This window comes from Schistocerca serialis, chromosome 6, assembly GCF_023864345.2.
Source record: "Schistocerca serialis cubense isolate TAMUIC-IGC-003099 chromosome 6, iqSchSeri2.2, whole genome shotgun sequence".
In the NCBI taxonomy this organism is placed as follows: Eukaryota; Metazoa; Arthropoda; class Insecta; order Orthoptera; family Acrididae; genus Schistocerca; species Schistocerca serialis.
In genome coordinates, this window is record NC_064643.1 from 684,753,249 (window position 1) to 684,769,574 (window position 16,326).

Sequence of the window (16,326 nt, forward strand, 5' to 3'; positions counted from 1 at the left end):
TTGTTTTAGTCCATACCACCACTGCTCAAAATATAGAAAGAAAAGAGTTTGCAGTAGAAGAGATTTGTTTCACAGAATCAGAGATAAAGAAGTGCTCATAGATCTTAAGATATGCATTTTAGAGGCTATGTTTACTCGAATTTTTTTGCTTCAAATGGCCATTCCTGTCATATCCCTGAATATTGGCCATTCCTCCTGGGACACCCTGTATTCTCTCTTACCAAAGCTGTCACAGTTTCCTCCATTGTAGTGACATCTACTGCTTCTGCCAGTGTCACTGTTCCTTGAGCACGCACACTATTGTCTCTATTGTATTGTCATAAATCCCTTGCATCAACATAGCTCTATTTAGTTTCCACAAGAGCATAAGGCTACCTGGTAGCTTTGACTCTGGCATTGTACCTCAGGTGATGACACATTGCACCTGGGTGTGAGCCCCACTGTGCTATGCGTTCCCTGCATTTCTGCCAACTCATTAACATTTTGCATGTATAATTTGCTAACATTCTTGTAATGGCATAATTTTCTACTAGAATGACATGCATATCTCACCAAGTGGCACTTAAAATTCTCACTATCAACTTGCTTCACACAGAGGCAGTTATTACAGTTCCACAAATTTCTATAAAGTTTCATGCTGCACTGGATTTACAAGCTTAAATGTAATATTGCAGTGGTTGGTAAACTCATTTAAAATATTATTATTGTGATTGAATGACTGCTGTTTTAAGTGTTTCAGACAAACTAACAAATTGCCTACTGGGTTACTCCCATGCATCAGTGCCATTACACAAACTACGATCTCTGTTACGTGATGCGCCTACTAAGCTGCTTCATTCACCGTGTAAAGTCTCAGTGCTGCTGTGCACCGTCCGCTGCTGAGCATCGTCTGCTGCTAACAGTCGTCCACGTCCTTGCACTGCCATCTGCTGCTGCTGCACTGCAACATTTCTGACCGCCTTCTATCTGTAGGACTCGTCCCACCTTCTTCTTCTACCTTCTTTCCTCTCCCATTTGCTCTGCTCCTGCTGCTAGCTTGCATAATGTGTTGTTCAATTAAAAAGGATTCTCAGAGCTGTTCTGATCTTTTGCTTGATGTCAGGCTGAATAGGTCTGATATTTCAAAAGGAATTGGATCCTATTCCAATAATTAATAGGACACAGTTGCTGCATAGTGAAACTGCAAACAACACCATGCTAATTCGTGAACAACTTAAGATTTAACACCATAAAACTATATCTGTTGCATCCAGCAAGTGGTCTGAACATTGCTTGGCAGGTCCATCCAATGAGCTATCAGTGGTATTGCCTAATTGAATATTTCTGATGATTATGCAACATTCAAGGAAATACAAACAACAATTCAATAAGTGATTAACAATCTTTCATGTTTTCCTGAGCAAATGCTCCCATGGAGGAAGTACACTAGGCTGCATGTTCAGTGACAGAAACAGAGCAACTTGTGATTCCTGACCCAGGGTCTAACCTACACAAAGTTCCTCCAACTGACTGTCTCACAGCTAACTAAACTCCCACAAATGATGTGCCTCCACCTTATACATGATCTGTTGGTGTCCCCAGCACTGACCTCAACCAGTGCCTCAATCTTCACCTCATAGCAGTCAACAAGATGACTGTTTCAGCTTTTCATAGAACAAAGCAACCCCACATACGAAGGCACTTTTCTAGCTGTGTCAGCTTACCATTAGGTGATGCTGATGGACATTAGCACCAGTTCACTTTGCTCACTATTCTTCTCATACCCTGATTCCAGTAGTTAACATGTCGGACTGGTTATCTGCAAGCTGATTCCCTAACTCTAGCCACTGCCATGGCTCTCAGGCATGGCTCTACACTTATACACACAAGTTTGTAATGAACTCTGTGTTCCAGCTGCTGTCAGTTCCACTATTGATATCTACTGCTCATGACCTGGCATACTGCTGATGGGAATAATGATAAGGGCTTTATATTACAGAAAAGAGCTGTGAAAGTAGTCCACAACATTAATAAAAGAGAATTCCTATTTGAGACACATGATGTTTACAATCAAAAGTCAGTATATTCCACTTGCTTATGGTTACTGTAGCAAACAGGAGAAATCTTTTCCAGGTTAATTTTATATTTGTTTATTCTGGAGTAATGTTTTATCATGGACATTCTACTTCTTGATGAGATTCATGGCATATAAATGCTTATAAATGTACATCTACCTTCTCCTTTCCTACAAAAACTTTGTTACTCGAGTTTGCTTTGCACTGTTACTTTTGGCACCAACATCTTAATTTTTCTGACTCTTTTCTCTTTTCTCAGGGTATGCTCAAAAATACTGTTTATGTAAACAACATTATTGTTGCGAGTTCTCAGAGTATCTGTTTCCTTCTTGCGAGTTCCATTGTTAAATATCTTGGGAAAAAAATTACCATGGGTGAGTACCATAGACTTTTCTTTAGAGGGTTAAACCCATTTAATTTTGAGATGACATGTTAATTAGTTTCACAAATACTTCAAACTCATAAAAGAGCTTGAGTTATTTGTGGAACAAAAGCAGACTCATAAACGAAAATAAATTAAATCTGCATTCTGTTTGTATAACTAAAAAGTATCAGACTTATTTTAATATATATAAATTAATCTCTGTTAGTTATTATAACAAGAGTGTTTTCTCCATATCACACCGATTAATGATATTTTCTTTTGTAGTGATAGCTTATGTTGGAGCTGCAGTATGTTTAATGTCAGCTTACTGGACTTACAGCCCCTCATCTACCTTGGCCTGCTTGGCTCTCTTTGTGTCATTTTGCAGTGTGAGCCAAAATACAAGTTTAGCCACTATTGTGGACATGTTCCCAACAAGCATCAGGTAATGTAATACAGTTTGCTAGCTACTGTACATCACAGTGAACTTTCTTATTTTTGTATTTTCTTGTGTGTTTTTCTCTCTATTCATTGACAGTCTGAACACTAAAATTCTAAATGAATTAAACTACTTCTTTTGGCACATGTACAACATCTACAACTAATCAGTGACCTTTCTCATGCCCCTGTGGGGACATCAAGAGTTTAAAGAGATTGAAACATCACTGAAGTCCCAAGGAGACTGTCTTTTGAGGAGTTGTGCAGTGCATTCTTGAAGTTGTAACGGTGTGGAAGCTTGGTCAATTCATCCTATGCAATAAAATGATTCATGTATAACTGTGTCATACATCATTCGGTAGTGGTCCTATTATTGTTTACTACCACAGTTCCACATTGGTGACCCTGCATTTTCCTCTGGACATGCGACATTTCTCTGTTCAGTGATATTCATTTGGATCGCACCACGACAATGTGGTAAACACATTCTACAGCAACCTGATAGAAAGGTGTTTGAATCACCCGCACTATACATCATGTATAAATCTTGTGCCTTCCATGTCCTCTGTGCCACATACTGGATACAAGCACCCGCACTCCACATCAGCATGACCCAATGTGTTAAACAAACAATCAGCAGCCATCTTACCATGTGCCACATGCTTATTACACTGTGTTGTGGATGATGTTCACTTGAACAGTGTGACAAATCAGTGTGCCATCCAACACAGTTCATGTGCCAGTGTCTTGCTACCTGTGTCTGCCGTGCTACACTTGAATTACAAACAACTGCATCCCGTTACCACCCAACCAGTTGCGCATTGTGGACCACTGTCAGCTTGACTATACTACACAGCAGTTCACCACAGATCAGATCAGTCCATGTCCCCACAAACAATTTAATGTGTTATTGCCTACCATAATATGGTACAATTGCTGGTTTTGTGCCACCCGCTGCTACCGCATCATGTTCCGGATACTAGCACCCACATTCCGCATTGCCGCAACCAGTTGTGCATCAGTTTTACTGGCCAGTAACCACACTATCCCACATGATGAATACCAACCAGGGCACACAAGTTACTTCTCTGACAACCAGTGCTGCACAAACCCAAAGCTCTCTGAGTAATATTCCCACCAGGCTCGTGCCACCCATGTGCCATCACCTCGGACTGTCACATCTCATAATGCCACACCAGGGGGCATTTTAAGAGCAATCAGTGGTGACATCATCACCTGCACTAAACTCACACACATGGGTCCCACAAGTTCACATTCGCAGAGTGTTAACTACCCCACACAGCCTCCATTTGACAAAGATCGCCCAGCACTGTGGTTTGCCACTGCTAAAAGTGTTTTCAAATCATCCAAAATCTTCGATGACACCCCAAAATATGTAAATATACTCTGTCATCTGGGCAAACAGGCAGAGCTGATCAGCAATATCATCCTGGCACATCCACAGATGAACAAGTACAAGACTGCTAAGCTAAAACAGCCTTCCTACACCAACTTTCCTGCCTTTCTGAACAACAACTTTGTGAGGCACTGTATGGTCAGCATTCACAACTTGACAAACCTTCACAGTATCGTTGCCATCTACGAATTAGCATTAGTACTAACCTACTATCCGACACAGCTCTGTGGACCCTGTGGCTCATCAACCTGGCGACGGACCAGCAGCTCGCCATGATAATGCGTGCTGCAAAAATACTTGAGCAGCGACTCCTGCTTGTGAACTATCTGTCCTCAGTCATGAATAGTAACCACATCAGTAACAAATAGTGCTCAAATGCCCCGCACTTGGCACAGTAAATGGTGCACCCCACACCACCTGAAGTTTGCCAAACTTCTGCAACAGCTAATTAAGAAGGCAGTGCCACATGGCACCCCCTGCCAGTGCCACACCCATCTAAACCACAAATGCCTTCACAGCAGGCAGCTGCCACATTAACAGATATGACCGGAGCTGAACCTTCAGTCTGTCGGTTTCATCACCAGTTCGGACAAGCCGCACATAAGTGCCAGGCCCTCTGCAGATACTACCCAAATGCCAGCCACTGACCAATTCAGATGGTCTGACTTGTCTTTATGACTAAACTCATCTCTGTCACTCTGGTATCACACAGATAAAGGAGACTCCACCAACAGCACTGTGTGTATGTCTCTTCGTCCTTGACCTCACCACCCAAATGTATTTTTTATTGGATATGGTCTCAGACATTAGCTCACTCCCATCATTAGCACAGCAAGTTTCATCCAATGTTGACCTTATACCCACATTCAGCTACTGACACTGAGATCCAGGTATACAGCATGACATCAGTCACTGTTTGCCTAGCAACAATCTTCAGGGGGCCTTGTGTGTAATTGACATCACACAGTCAGTCTTGGGAATTGACTTTCTATATTCCAGTCAACTTTTGCTGGATTTGTGCAAACCTTGCTCACACAGCATATGACAGTATATCATTCGGATGGTGTCATCACACTGTTCCCATCTACAAACTGACATGACCCTACAGAATGTCACATTTTCAATAACTTCTGTGCTGAAACCTTCCATGACTGCACTCACACAGTAAACCTAAATCCTAATGGCACATCAATGAATTTTCAAATGTCAGTCACAATCACAAAATCTATGACACGAGAATTCTTTGCTTACGTGCTGTGTCGAAAACATTGCTGCAGCAGTTACATCAGTGTGTGACCATCAGCAGTCCTTATTCTCACAGCAGCTGGTTACATCAAATGCTCATGACAAAGGAGCTGCCCCACCACCACAAGACAACAGTCATGCCCACATCAGTGTAAGGCAATGTGCAGTATTAACAACATGCATGGTCAAAGGTACAGCATTCCACTTCATTACAAAAGAACTTCTGCCCAGCTGTCAAAAACCGTGCCCTTTCTATCCAGCAGATCTGCAGATTGCAAAGAATGTTGCCTACGAACTGCTCCAAGCGGGGATCGTGCGACCGTCAGACAGCCTCTGAGATCAAACTTGTACAGAAAAAAACATGATACCTTAAGGCTCTGTGGTGATTACGGGGGCCTTAATTTCAGGACAGTTCATGACTACTATCAGTTCCCAACACACAAGATTTTACTTACACACTTGATGCCACATTATTCACTGTCATCAACTGTAAACTCACATACCCGCAGGTTCTGATGTACTTACACGACATTTCAAAAACTACCATCATTATGCCATTTGGACTCTTTGAGTACCTGTATAAGCTGTTTGACTTGAAGACTGCAGCCCAAACATGGCAGTGATTCATTGATGGGCTTCTCCCCTGAGTCCCCAACAGCTACAGGTATTTAGACAACATTTTGATTTACTCCAACTATCTCAAAGACCACTTGGTTCATTTAGAGCAGGTCTTAGCCACTCTCTGTGAAGAAGGTGTTTTCATTAACAAGGCTAAGCTTCAACTTCAGCGTATGTATATTCCAGGTCCTGCCTCTACCAGAGGTGTACTGTGACCTACATTGGTTCCTTCGCACACTAATTGTTTACCCATGCAACTTACCACACACAGCTGCTACTGCTGCTGACAGATGTGTCAGCTGAAAATGACAATTTGCCAAGGGAAAGGTCGAATGGGTGGCAAGCGTGAAAGAAGTATTCCGGATGCTGCCACCCCAGCCCATCCCGACCTGAACACGAGACTCACCATTACCACAGATGCTAGCAACACCACAGTGGGGGCCTTCATGGAGCAAATCATCGACAACAAACCGCAACCACTTACATTCTTCCCCAAGAAGCTCACACCTACACAGTCTAAGAGGTCTGCCTTCAATTGCGAGGTGATCACGATATACGCAATGATCAAAAATTTTTGAGAGGACATCGAAGGATGCAACATAATGGTTTACACTGACCAAAAGGCACTTGTGGACGCAATCAAGAACACACTTCAAGACTTCAGTACACACTGTTTGCACCACTTAGACGTCATTTCACAGTGCACTACTGATGTCCACCACATCCAAGGGGCAGAGAACATAATCACAGTCCTTATCCTCACAGGTGCTGGTTACATCAAACGCTCATGAGAGTGTAAGACAATCTCATGGATCAGTGAAATTTCATTATAATACAACTATGAACTTACAGCTGCAGAGCGAGCAAACAACCCTTCCATCGACGATCTCATGACAGATACAATGACCAGTCTTTGGATCAGATGTCGAATCTTACCCAATATCAAGCTAACACTGCTGTGTGATGCGTCCCAAGATAGGATTTGCACCATTGTGCCGCTCAGTATGTAATGGGAAGCACACCTATACAGAAATGTGGATCGTGCACTTTGGAATTCCAGAACAGATCACCACAAACCAGGGCTCATAGTTTGAGTCCTTCCTCTTCACAGCCCTGTGCCACCTGTGTGGTACCAGTTGCATACATGCCACATCTTACCATCTCCGAAGCAATGTGCTTGTTGAGAGGTGGCACAGGATTCCAAAAGCAGCTCTGATGTGCCACAGTAGGCCCTGGTGCAAGGCATTGCTACGGTTGCTACTCGGCATTCGGTCGACACATAAAGATCACCTCCAAGCATCACTTGCTGAGATCTTACACAGTGAAATCCTATTGCTTCCCACGGAGTTTGTGCAGCCTACATTTGAAGCAACACACACTGGCCTGCTGACATTAGTGGACCAGGTTCATAGGCATATTCAGAACATGTATATGTTACCAACATGCCACACATGCAACAAAAGTTGTTGTTCATAAGGACCTCCACTGTTGTTAGTTTATAATGATGTGAGCGTCACTCCAAAAGAAATGCACACTATTTTTGTAAAAATACTGTTTTCATTCTGCATGTGTGAAAGTTTTACAGTGTGTAGATACATCCTTCCCACTTGTTTTCAAACTTAGTTCAACCTGTTCCTATGAGTGGCGCTGTCACACCATGTCTTCCTGTGCTGTGAAAACGAGACAGTGGGAAACATCCAGAAGAGGTTGAAAAAGGTGTATGAAGATGCTGCTGTCGATGGCAGTACAGTTAGTCAGTGGACAAGCAGGTTATGTGATGAAGGCGGGCACGGCAATATTGAGGATTGTCCTTGCAGCAGCAGGCCTTGTACTGCACACAGTCCAGACAATGTGTAGAGAGTTAACAAATTTGTGACTGCTGACAGATGCACCACAGTGAACGAATTGTCATGCTATGTTGGGATAGGGGAAGGAAGTGTTTGCAGAATACTGAAACTGTTGGCATTAAAAAAGGCTTGTGCCAGGTGGGTTCCCAGGATGTTGGCAGTGGCTCACAAAGAAACAAGAAAAACAGTATGCAGCAAACTTTTGGAACAGTATGAGAATGGCGGAGATGAATTTCTTGGAAGAATTGGTGACAGGTGATGAAACATGGCTCCATCATTTTTCACCAGAGACGAAGAGGCAATCAATGGAGTGGCATCATGCAAATTCACCCAAGAAAAAAAATATTCAAAACCACACCTTCTGCTGGAAAAGTTATGGCTACGGTGTTTTTCGATTCGGAAGGACTCTCGCTTGTGGGCATGATGCCAAGTGGAACCACCATAAATTCTGATGCATTTGTGACGACACTGAAGAAACTTCAAGCTTGACTGAGTCGTGTTCGACCACATCAGCAAAAGCAGGATGGTTTGCTGTTGCACGACAATGCACGGACACATGTCAGTCAAAAAACCATGGAAGCGATCACAAAACTCGGATGGACAACACAGAAACATTCGCCTTACAGTCCTGACCTGGCTCCATGTAACTATCATCTCTTTGGGAAACTGAAAGACTCTCTTCATGGAACAAGGTTTGAAAATGACGACTCCCTTATGCACACTGCCAAACAGTGGCTCCAACAGGTTGGTCCAGAATTTTACCGTGCGGGTATACTGGCGCTGGTTCCAAGATGACATAAGGCAGTTGAGAAGGATGGAAAATATGTGGAGAAATGAAAATATTGTTCCTAAAGCATGTATCTACACACTGTAAAATTTTCAAATGTGTAGAATAAAAGATGGATTTAAAAAAAAAAAAATAGTGTGCATTTCTTTTGGAGTGACCATCGTACATGATGACACCATACACCCAGTCTTCCAACCACCACACAAAAAGCCTCACAAAGTGCTGTTCTGTGGCAAATAGACATTCAAAGTACTAGTGCACAGCACACCAACAACTGCGTTGCTTGCGAGGTTCAAACCAGTGTGGGTTCTGCAGGATGACAACTTTGCACTCCTGATGGACATTTGACCACAAATTCCAACCTAGACAAAGAGACTACAGCAATTTCAACAGCCTTGCCTCTGCTACCAGCATGACATATCAGCTGCTCACAGAGCTACTGTTGCTGTCACCTGCGCCTGACATCATCTCTGAATGGTGTTATGGCCACATCAGACACCTGGTGCAATATCACTTGTATGCTGTTTGCCAACACGTAACTCCCCTTTCGTGGCACACAACGAATACCTGTGCGTGCTGGAGGCCCCACATGAGCTTACCACTGTAGTATGGCAGCGATCCAACACACGCTTTAGTGAGGAACAGTCTCATTGTGTCTCGCTCACGCACCTGCCACATCGCAGTCAGTCTGGCGATCTTGCCCATCATTCACCATCAATTCAACCCAAAATGCTCCGCACTCCCTGTGGAGACTCTGTGGGAACATTGAGAGCTTTGACAGGTCAAAATCTCTGTGACATCCCAAGGAGAGGACCTTTGGAAGAGATGAGTAATGCATTCTTGAAGTTGTAATAGTGCAGAAGCTCAGTAAATTCACTCTACGCAATAAAACAATTCATGTATAACCATGTCATACAACATTTGGTAGTGGTTCTAGTACACCTTAGTACCCTACTTCCACACCACTATCCATTTAACAAGTACACTCATAAAGAAACTGAATTAACAATACCTGCTGCTTTCCCCTTGCTGAATAGTATACTTCAACATATCAATCGACTGAGATGCCATCACACCTTGTAGAGGATGTGACAGTCAGGTACAGAACTGGTGGCAAGACTTGTTATCATAGCTCAGTTGATTGTGAGTACCAGATGTGTGGGACACTTTCTGATGTCATGCAGGTGCTTGGCTTTTTTCACAACATTGTGTCAAGTGTGAAAACCATGGCCACCTGTTAATGACCATGGAAAGACAATGTTGTCAACAGGTGTAAAGATTAGTGAGAGGGTGTTAAATATATATTTTGTCATGTCTTATGCCATGAAATATGTAGTGCTGCAAGCCAAAGTGAAACTAGGCCAGAAACATTGGTACCACTCATAGGACTACCTGGAAAATGTGCTTGCATGTGACACTTTCAGATGTAAGTGAGAAACAGCCATGGATAGAAGGGTTACAGTAAAGCAAATCACTCTCCATTCCAATGATTGATAAGAACAATTAATGGACAATCATATCATCCAGGACCAACCATTCATTATGGTGTACAGAAGCCACAATGTGTTACATGCTCCTCTACTCAGTGCAAATCACTGGTTATACATATTAGCATGGCCACTAGAACATTGCCATTGAATGTTTAAACCATGAAAGATCACCTGGGTTTGGTGATGGAGGGTACACACATGTCATGAATCACAAGAGGCATTGCAACCCATTTGCTAACAAGATACTGCCAAGGGGGTTGGGTTGTGTTGGGGGAGGAGACCAAACTGCGAGGTCATCGGTCTCTTCAGATTAGGGAACGAAGTCGGCCGTGCCCTTTTCAAAGGAACCATCCTGGTATTTGCCTGAAGAGATTTAGGGAAATCACGGAAAACCTTAATCAGGATGGCCGGACGCGGGATTGAACCGTCGGCCTTCCGAATGCGAGTCCAGTGTGCTAACCACTGTGCCACCTCGCTCGGTATACTGCCAAGCAGGTGAAGTGTATACAGAATAAAATTTGGAGACTGATACATTTGCCATTGTCTTCACTGGTATGTGATACAAGAACTTTCTGTTTCACCATGTGCATCTCTGTTTGATCACTTACACTGTTTAATCTTTGCAAGGCCTTCTTTTGTATGCCCTGATTGCAATTAAGCCTGAAACCTTACAGTCTCTTCTTCCATTTTGTTCACTCCATGCTTTGTGCATTTCAGTTGGTTGTCGGTTGGAATGATCACTTTGACTCTTTTATCCTTCATATCCTTATTATCTTACCAGCAGATCTGTTCATCTTCTGTTGGCAACACAGTGGCTTTCATATTCAAGTGCCAGGATCTACATCTACATCTACATCTACATTGATACTCCGCAAGCCACCCAACGGTGTGTGGCGGAGGGCACTTTACGTGCCACTGTCATTACCTCCCTTTCCTGTTCCAGTCGCGTATGGTTCGCGGGAAGAACGACTGTCTGAAAGCCTCCGTGCGCGCTCTAATCTCTCTAATTTTACATTCGTGATCTCCTCGGGAGGTATAAGTACGGGTAAGCAATATATTCGATACCTCATCCAGAAACGCACCCTCTCGAAACCTGGCGAGCAAGCTACACCGCGATGCAGAGCGCCTCTCTTGCAGAGTCTGTCACTTGAGTTTATTAAACATCTCCGTAAAGCTATCACAGTTACCAAATAACCCTGTGACGAAACGCGTCGCTCTTCTTTGGATCTTCTCTATCTCCTCCGTCAGACCGATCTGATGGTCCTCAAACTGATACCACTTTCATGGGACTTTGTAGCAATGGGGTGCCTGTGATTTGCTGCATCTGCATGACTTGCTGCAGTTGTGGTTTGGAGATGTCCCTTGGTAGGAAATGTGCCAGTCACTATGCACAATTATGCCAAGGTGTTCTGGTAATGTTGATGTAGTATACGGCAATGGGTAGAGGCATTTGAAGTGACACAACACCTTCACCTTCCGCTACAGTCTGTGTATGTGTGGGAACCATGTTAACCAAGTGTCCAACATGACACCTAGGTAACATACTGTTCTCCTCTATACCACCCGGTTTCCATGAATTTTTACAGATCACAGGTTAGTTGGGATTTCACAACAGTTGACTGTGTATTGGCTTTTGGTGTGTTGGAAGCCAGATGCCACTTCAGGGCCAACAAATTTGAAATCACAGGATATGACAAGGAAGACAACTCCAAAGAATTCCTAGTGTTCTGTTGCAACAGTTACCTTCTGCAGCATCTGCAGAAGTTAATAGCTTATGGAGTGCCCACAGTGAAACCCAAATTACTTCTCAGGTAGTTCGTTGGCTTTAGGACATATTAGCCTATGTGCTGCAAAGACCTGTTGTCTGCATATGGTGTGAGCTGCATGTGGTTCTTGGCTGACTTGTTAGTTGTGGATATAATATAGAGCATTAGCTCCAGAACTGACAATTATGGTGCAACAGCAGTGATGGTGTGGTCCGAAGAGATCCTATATTGATGCACACTTGAAATGTTCCTCCTTTAGGTATGTGTGATAGACACAGACAAGTGATACTGGGACCTACTGACTAAAAAAGTTGAAGATGAACCTGCCATGCCACATGTTGTTGAAATCACAGCATATGACTAGGAAGACAACCCCAAAGAATCCTAGTGGTCTATTGCATCCATTGCCTTCTGCACCAGATGCAGAAGTTGATAGCTCATGAAGAGCCCACAGTGAAACCCAAATTACTCCTCAGAGACAACAGATCAAAGCCATCTGTAAAGACACTCAGTGACCATAATGGTATTGAAACAGAGGATATCAGAGAAAAGGCAGAAACACTAAATTCTCTTTTCCAAATGCTTTTCTTTGAGGAAGATCAGACAATGGTTCCTCCTCTTAACAGTGCATGAATGCCATAATGACAAATATAAAAGTAAGTGACTGGACTATAAAAATTAACTACGAGGGTTGGAACTTAAATAGTGGCAGCTATTTATTCACAACCAATACAAAAGAGTTACATGTTTGCACCTGTTACTGTCCTTCAAAGTAGTCACCAGCGTTGTGTAGAACCTGTTGCCAGCAATGTGGAAGGCGTAGTATACCGTTAGCAGAGCCTGTTCGGTTGGTGGTGCAAATGGAGCGGTCTACTGCCTGTCGAATCTCTGGAACAGTTCTGAAGCAAATGCCACGAAGTGGTTCCTTCATCTTCAGAATCAAATAAAAGTCATAAGGACTTAAGTCCGGGAAGTATGGTGGATGATACAGTACTTCCCAGTCCCATCGACCAGACAGGGCAGCCACAGCTTGCGCTGTATGCAGCCGCACTTTGTCATGCAAAATGATGGGTGGGTTGCACAGAAAGTGTCACCCCTTCCTTAGCAACGCTGGTCACTGGTGACTTAAGTCCTTGTGACTTTGATTTGATTCCAAAGATGAAGGAACCACTTCATGGCATTCACTTCAAAACTGTTCCGGAGATTTGACAGGCAGTAGACCGCTCCATTCGCACCACCAACAGAACAGGCTCTGCTAAAGGTATACTATGCCTTCCACATCACTGGCAATAGGTTCTACACATCTACACAATGCTGGTGACTACTCTGAAGGACAGTAACAGGTGCAAACATGTAACTCTTTTGTATTGGTTGTGAATAAATAGCTGCCACTATTTAAGTTCCAACCCTCATAAAATTGCTCAACAAAGGAAGGCAACTGGACCTGATGAGATGCTATACAATTGTACATAGAGTATCTATGTACAGTTTCTTTTCTAACACCTGTTTACCTTAGATCATTAGGAAACAAAGTGTTCCAAGTTATTGGTAAAAAGTGCAGCTCATTCCCATTTTCAAGAAGGGTCATCAAACAAACACACATAGTTATAAGTCTGTATCATTGACATCAGTGTGTTACAGATTTATGGAACTCATTGTATGCTCACATATTATGACCTTTCTGGATTCCAAATATCTTCTCTGTAGGAATCAACATTGATTCCATGAACAATCATCATGTGAAACCCAGTTTGCTCTGTCTGTTCATGAGACCCAGATACCAGCGCCCAGGTTGACATCTGGAAGGCAACCAATACAATTCTACACTGTCACATTATGAATAAAACATGAGTGTACAGAATATCAGCACATCTTTGTTACTAGACTGAAGAGTTCCTAGTAAATAGAAAATAGAATGTCTTTCTTAACAGAGATAAATCTTGTGAGACGTGAAAGTAAGTTTTGGTGTTTCCTGAGGGAGTTTTTTAGGAACATTACTGTTAATAATAATGAGCTAGCTGACACTGTTGGAAGCTCCATGAGGCTATTCATGTATGATGCAGTTGTTTATAGACAGGGCACAATGCTAGAAACTTGGAGCAAAAGGCACGAAGATCTGCAGAGGACTCATACACGATGCAGAATTGGCAGTTGATACACAACATAAACAAATGTAATTTATTGCACATAAATAGGCAGAAATACGTTTTATTGTGTAATTACATAATTTCTGAAGAATCTCTGGAAGCAGTCACATCCATTAAATATCTGGAAATATGCTTACAGAGGGATTTAACGTGGAGTGAACATGTGTAACTATGAGGTGTGTCCAGAAAGTAAGCTCCAATGACCGATAAAGAAAATAAAGTCATCACTAAGTAAGAAGTATTTACTGTAATATCTACATAGATTCACTGGCTACTTCTCAATAGTCACCACAATTGTTGATGCATTTGTCATAACGGTGTACCGTCAATTATATGCCCGTGTCATAGGAGTGTGCCGCAAATGTCCAGAACCACAAAGTCATTTCAGTTTGCACCTCAGCATCATTGTGAAAACATTTTCTGCCAGAAAACACTTCATGAGATGAAAAAGATGATAGCCACTTGGGGTAAGTTTGGGGCTGTAGGATGGATGGCCCAAGATCTCCCATCCAAACTGATTTGACACATTTCGTGTGGCGTCGGCTGTAGGGGGTCTGGCATTGTTATGAACAAGCATAATGCCTCTTGTTGATACCCCACGCCTCTTGTTCTGGATCACTCTCCTCAGATTTTGCAATGTCTGTCAATACCAATCAGCATTTATGGACTCCCTTCACAATAAAAACTTGCACAGGAGGACAACACATCAATCCCAGAAGACAGTGCACGTGAGTTTTTTGACAGTGACTGTCTGCTTGAGTTTGGCCTTGACAGGTGAGCCACTATGCTGCCAATGTATGGTGTTTCATTTCTGGTGTGGCATGCAACATCTATGTTTCATCCGCAAAGACAATACAATCACGAAATTATTACTTTCCTCCGAGTAACGCTGTAGGAATGTCAATGCTGCGGCCACATGTTTGGTTTTGTGTTCATCTGTCAGTTTCCCTGGCACCCATATTGCACACGCTTTATGAAACTCAAGCCGCTGGAAGACAATTTCGTTCAATAGTTCATCATATCTTTCCATCATATCTGAATATCGGTTCATCCTTCTGTGAACTGCCGGCACTGTCACCTGACCGTACTGTCATTCATAATGTCACGAACGTACACATGGCACAACTGGTGGTGGGTGTTTGCTGGAGATTGCTTCTGAGCATGCAAAAATCAGCTTCTGAGTGCCCAGAAATCAGATAACTGCACAAACCTCACAGTTGGTGGGAGACAGTATCAGAGCAGCTATTTTATCCTAGCACTGTGTAGTAACCACTGCCATCACAAGACTGAAATTGAACAGCATTGTTCACACATACCTCCCCTCATTCGTGCACATGCGCATTCCTATCTGACTACTGGTGCCATCTCTGGATGCGGTAGGAACTTACTTTGTGGATGCTCCTCATAATTGTAGAGAAGACAGAGACCCAACTGAGATCCATTGGAAGAATCCTCTGGGTGTTTAGTCCACTCCAAAAGGAGGTAGCTTACAAAAACCTTCGTTTCAGTGACACTTGAGTATTGCTCCTCAGTCTGGTGCCATTGCCAGAAAGAATCAATAATAGAGGAAAGAGAGAGTGTCCAATGACGAGCCATGTGTTTGTATATGCTCTTTTAGTAACTGCATCCGTGTCATCAACATGATCTCCCAATTCCAGTGGAAGGCACTACAGAAGAGGCATGTTTCCCAGTTGGTTTACTGTTAAAATTCCAACAATGTATATTCCTACTACAGCAAACTAATATATTGCTTCCTCTTATTTATATCTCATAAGAAGACCATGAAGTTAAAGTTAGAGGGATTCACCCTAAAGTGGAAATTTACCAATACTCATTCTTCCCACACACCTTTTGCATATAGAGCAGCAAAGGGGGGAGGTGGGGGCAGTGGTGTACAAAGTATCCTCTGCCACATACCATAAGGAGGCTTGCAGGTAATAGCCATAGATGTAGCAGTATTCTAGAATTAGAAAGATGCTGGTGAGAATATTGTATGTCATCTCAAGTAAATGGATGAGGGAAGCTGGAAGTGACTCATATTATCTTCTCAGTGTGCACAAACTATCTGTTATTCTGTTATTGGGGAGAAATTTTGAATTTATATTTGACTCAATTTTGGCACCTGATGGATATAGTAGCACAGCATACATAAG

General features: G+C 42.8%; 1 protein-coding gene across 1 annotated transcript in view; it reads left to right on the forward strand.

Moving 5' to 3' along the window:
* The window catches only part of LOC126484386 (synaptic vesicle glycoprotein 2A-like), a 187,428-nt gene that overhangs the window by 137,757 nt on the left and 33,345 nt on the right, over positions 1-16,326 (forward strand). Inside the window, exons 9-10 of the mRNA XM_050107880.1 lie at positions 2,314-2,428; positions 2,704-2,863. Of these exons, the coding sequence (XP_049963837.1) occupies positions 2,314-2,428; positions 2,704-2,863 (275 nt within the window). The remainder of the gene's footprint in view (positions 1-2,313; positions 2,429-2,703; positions 2,864-16,326) is intronic.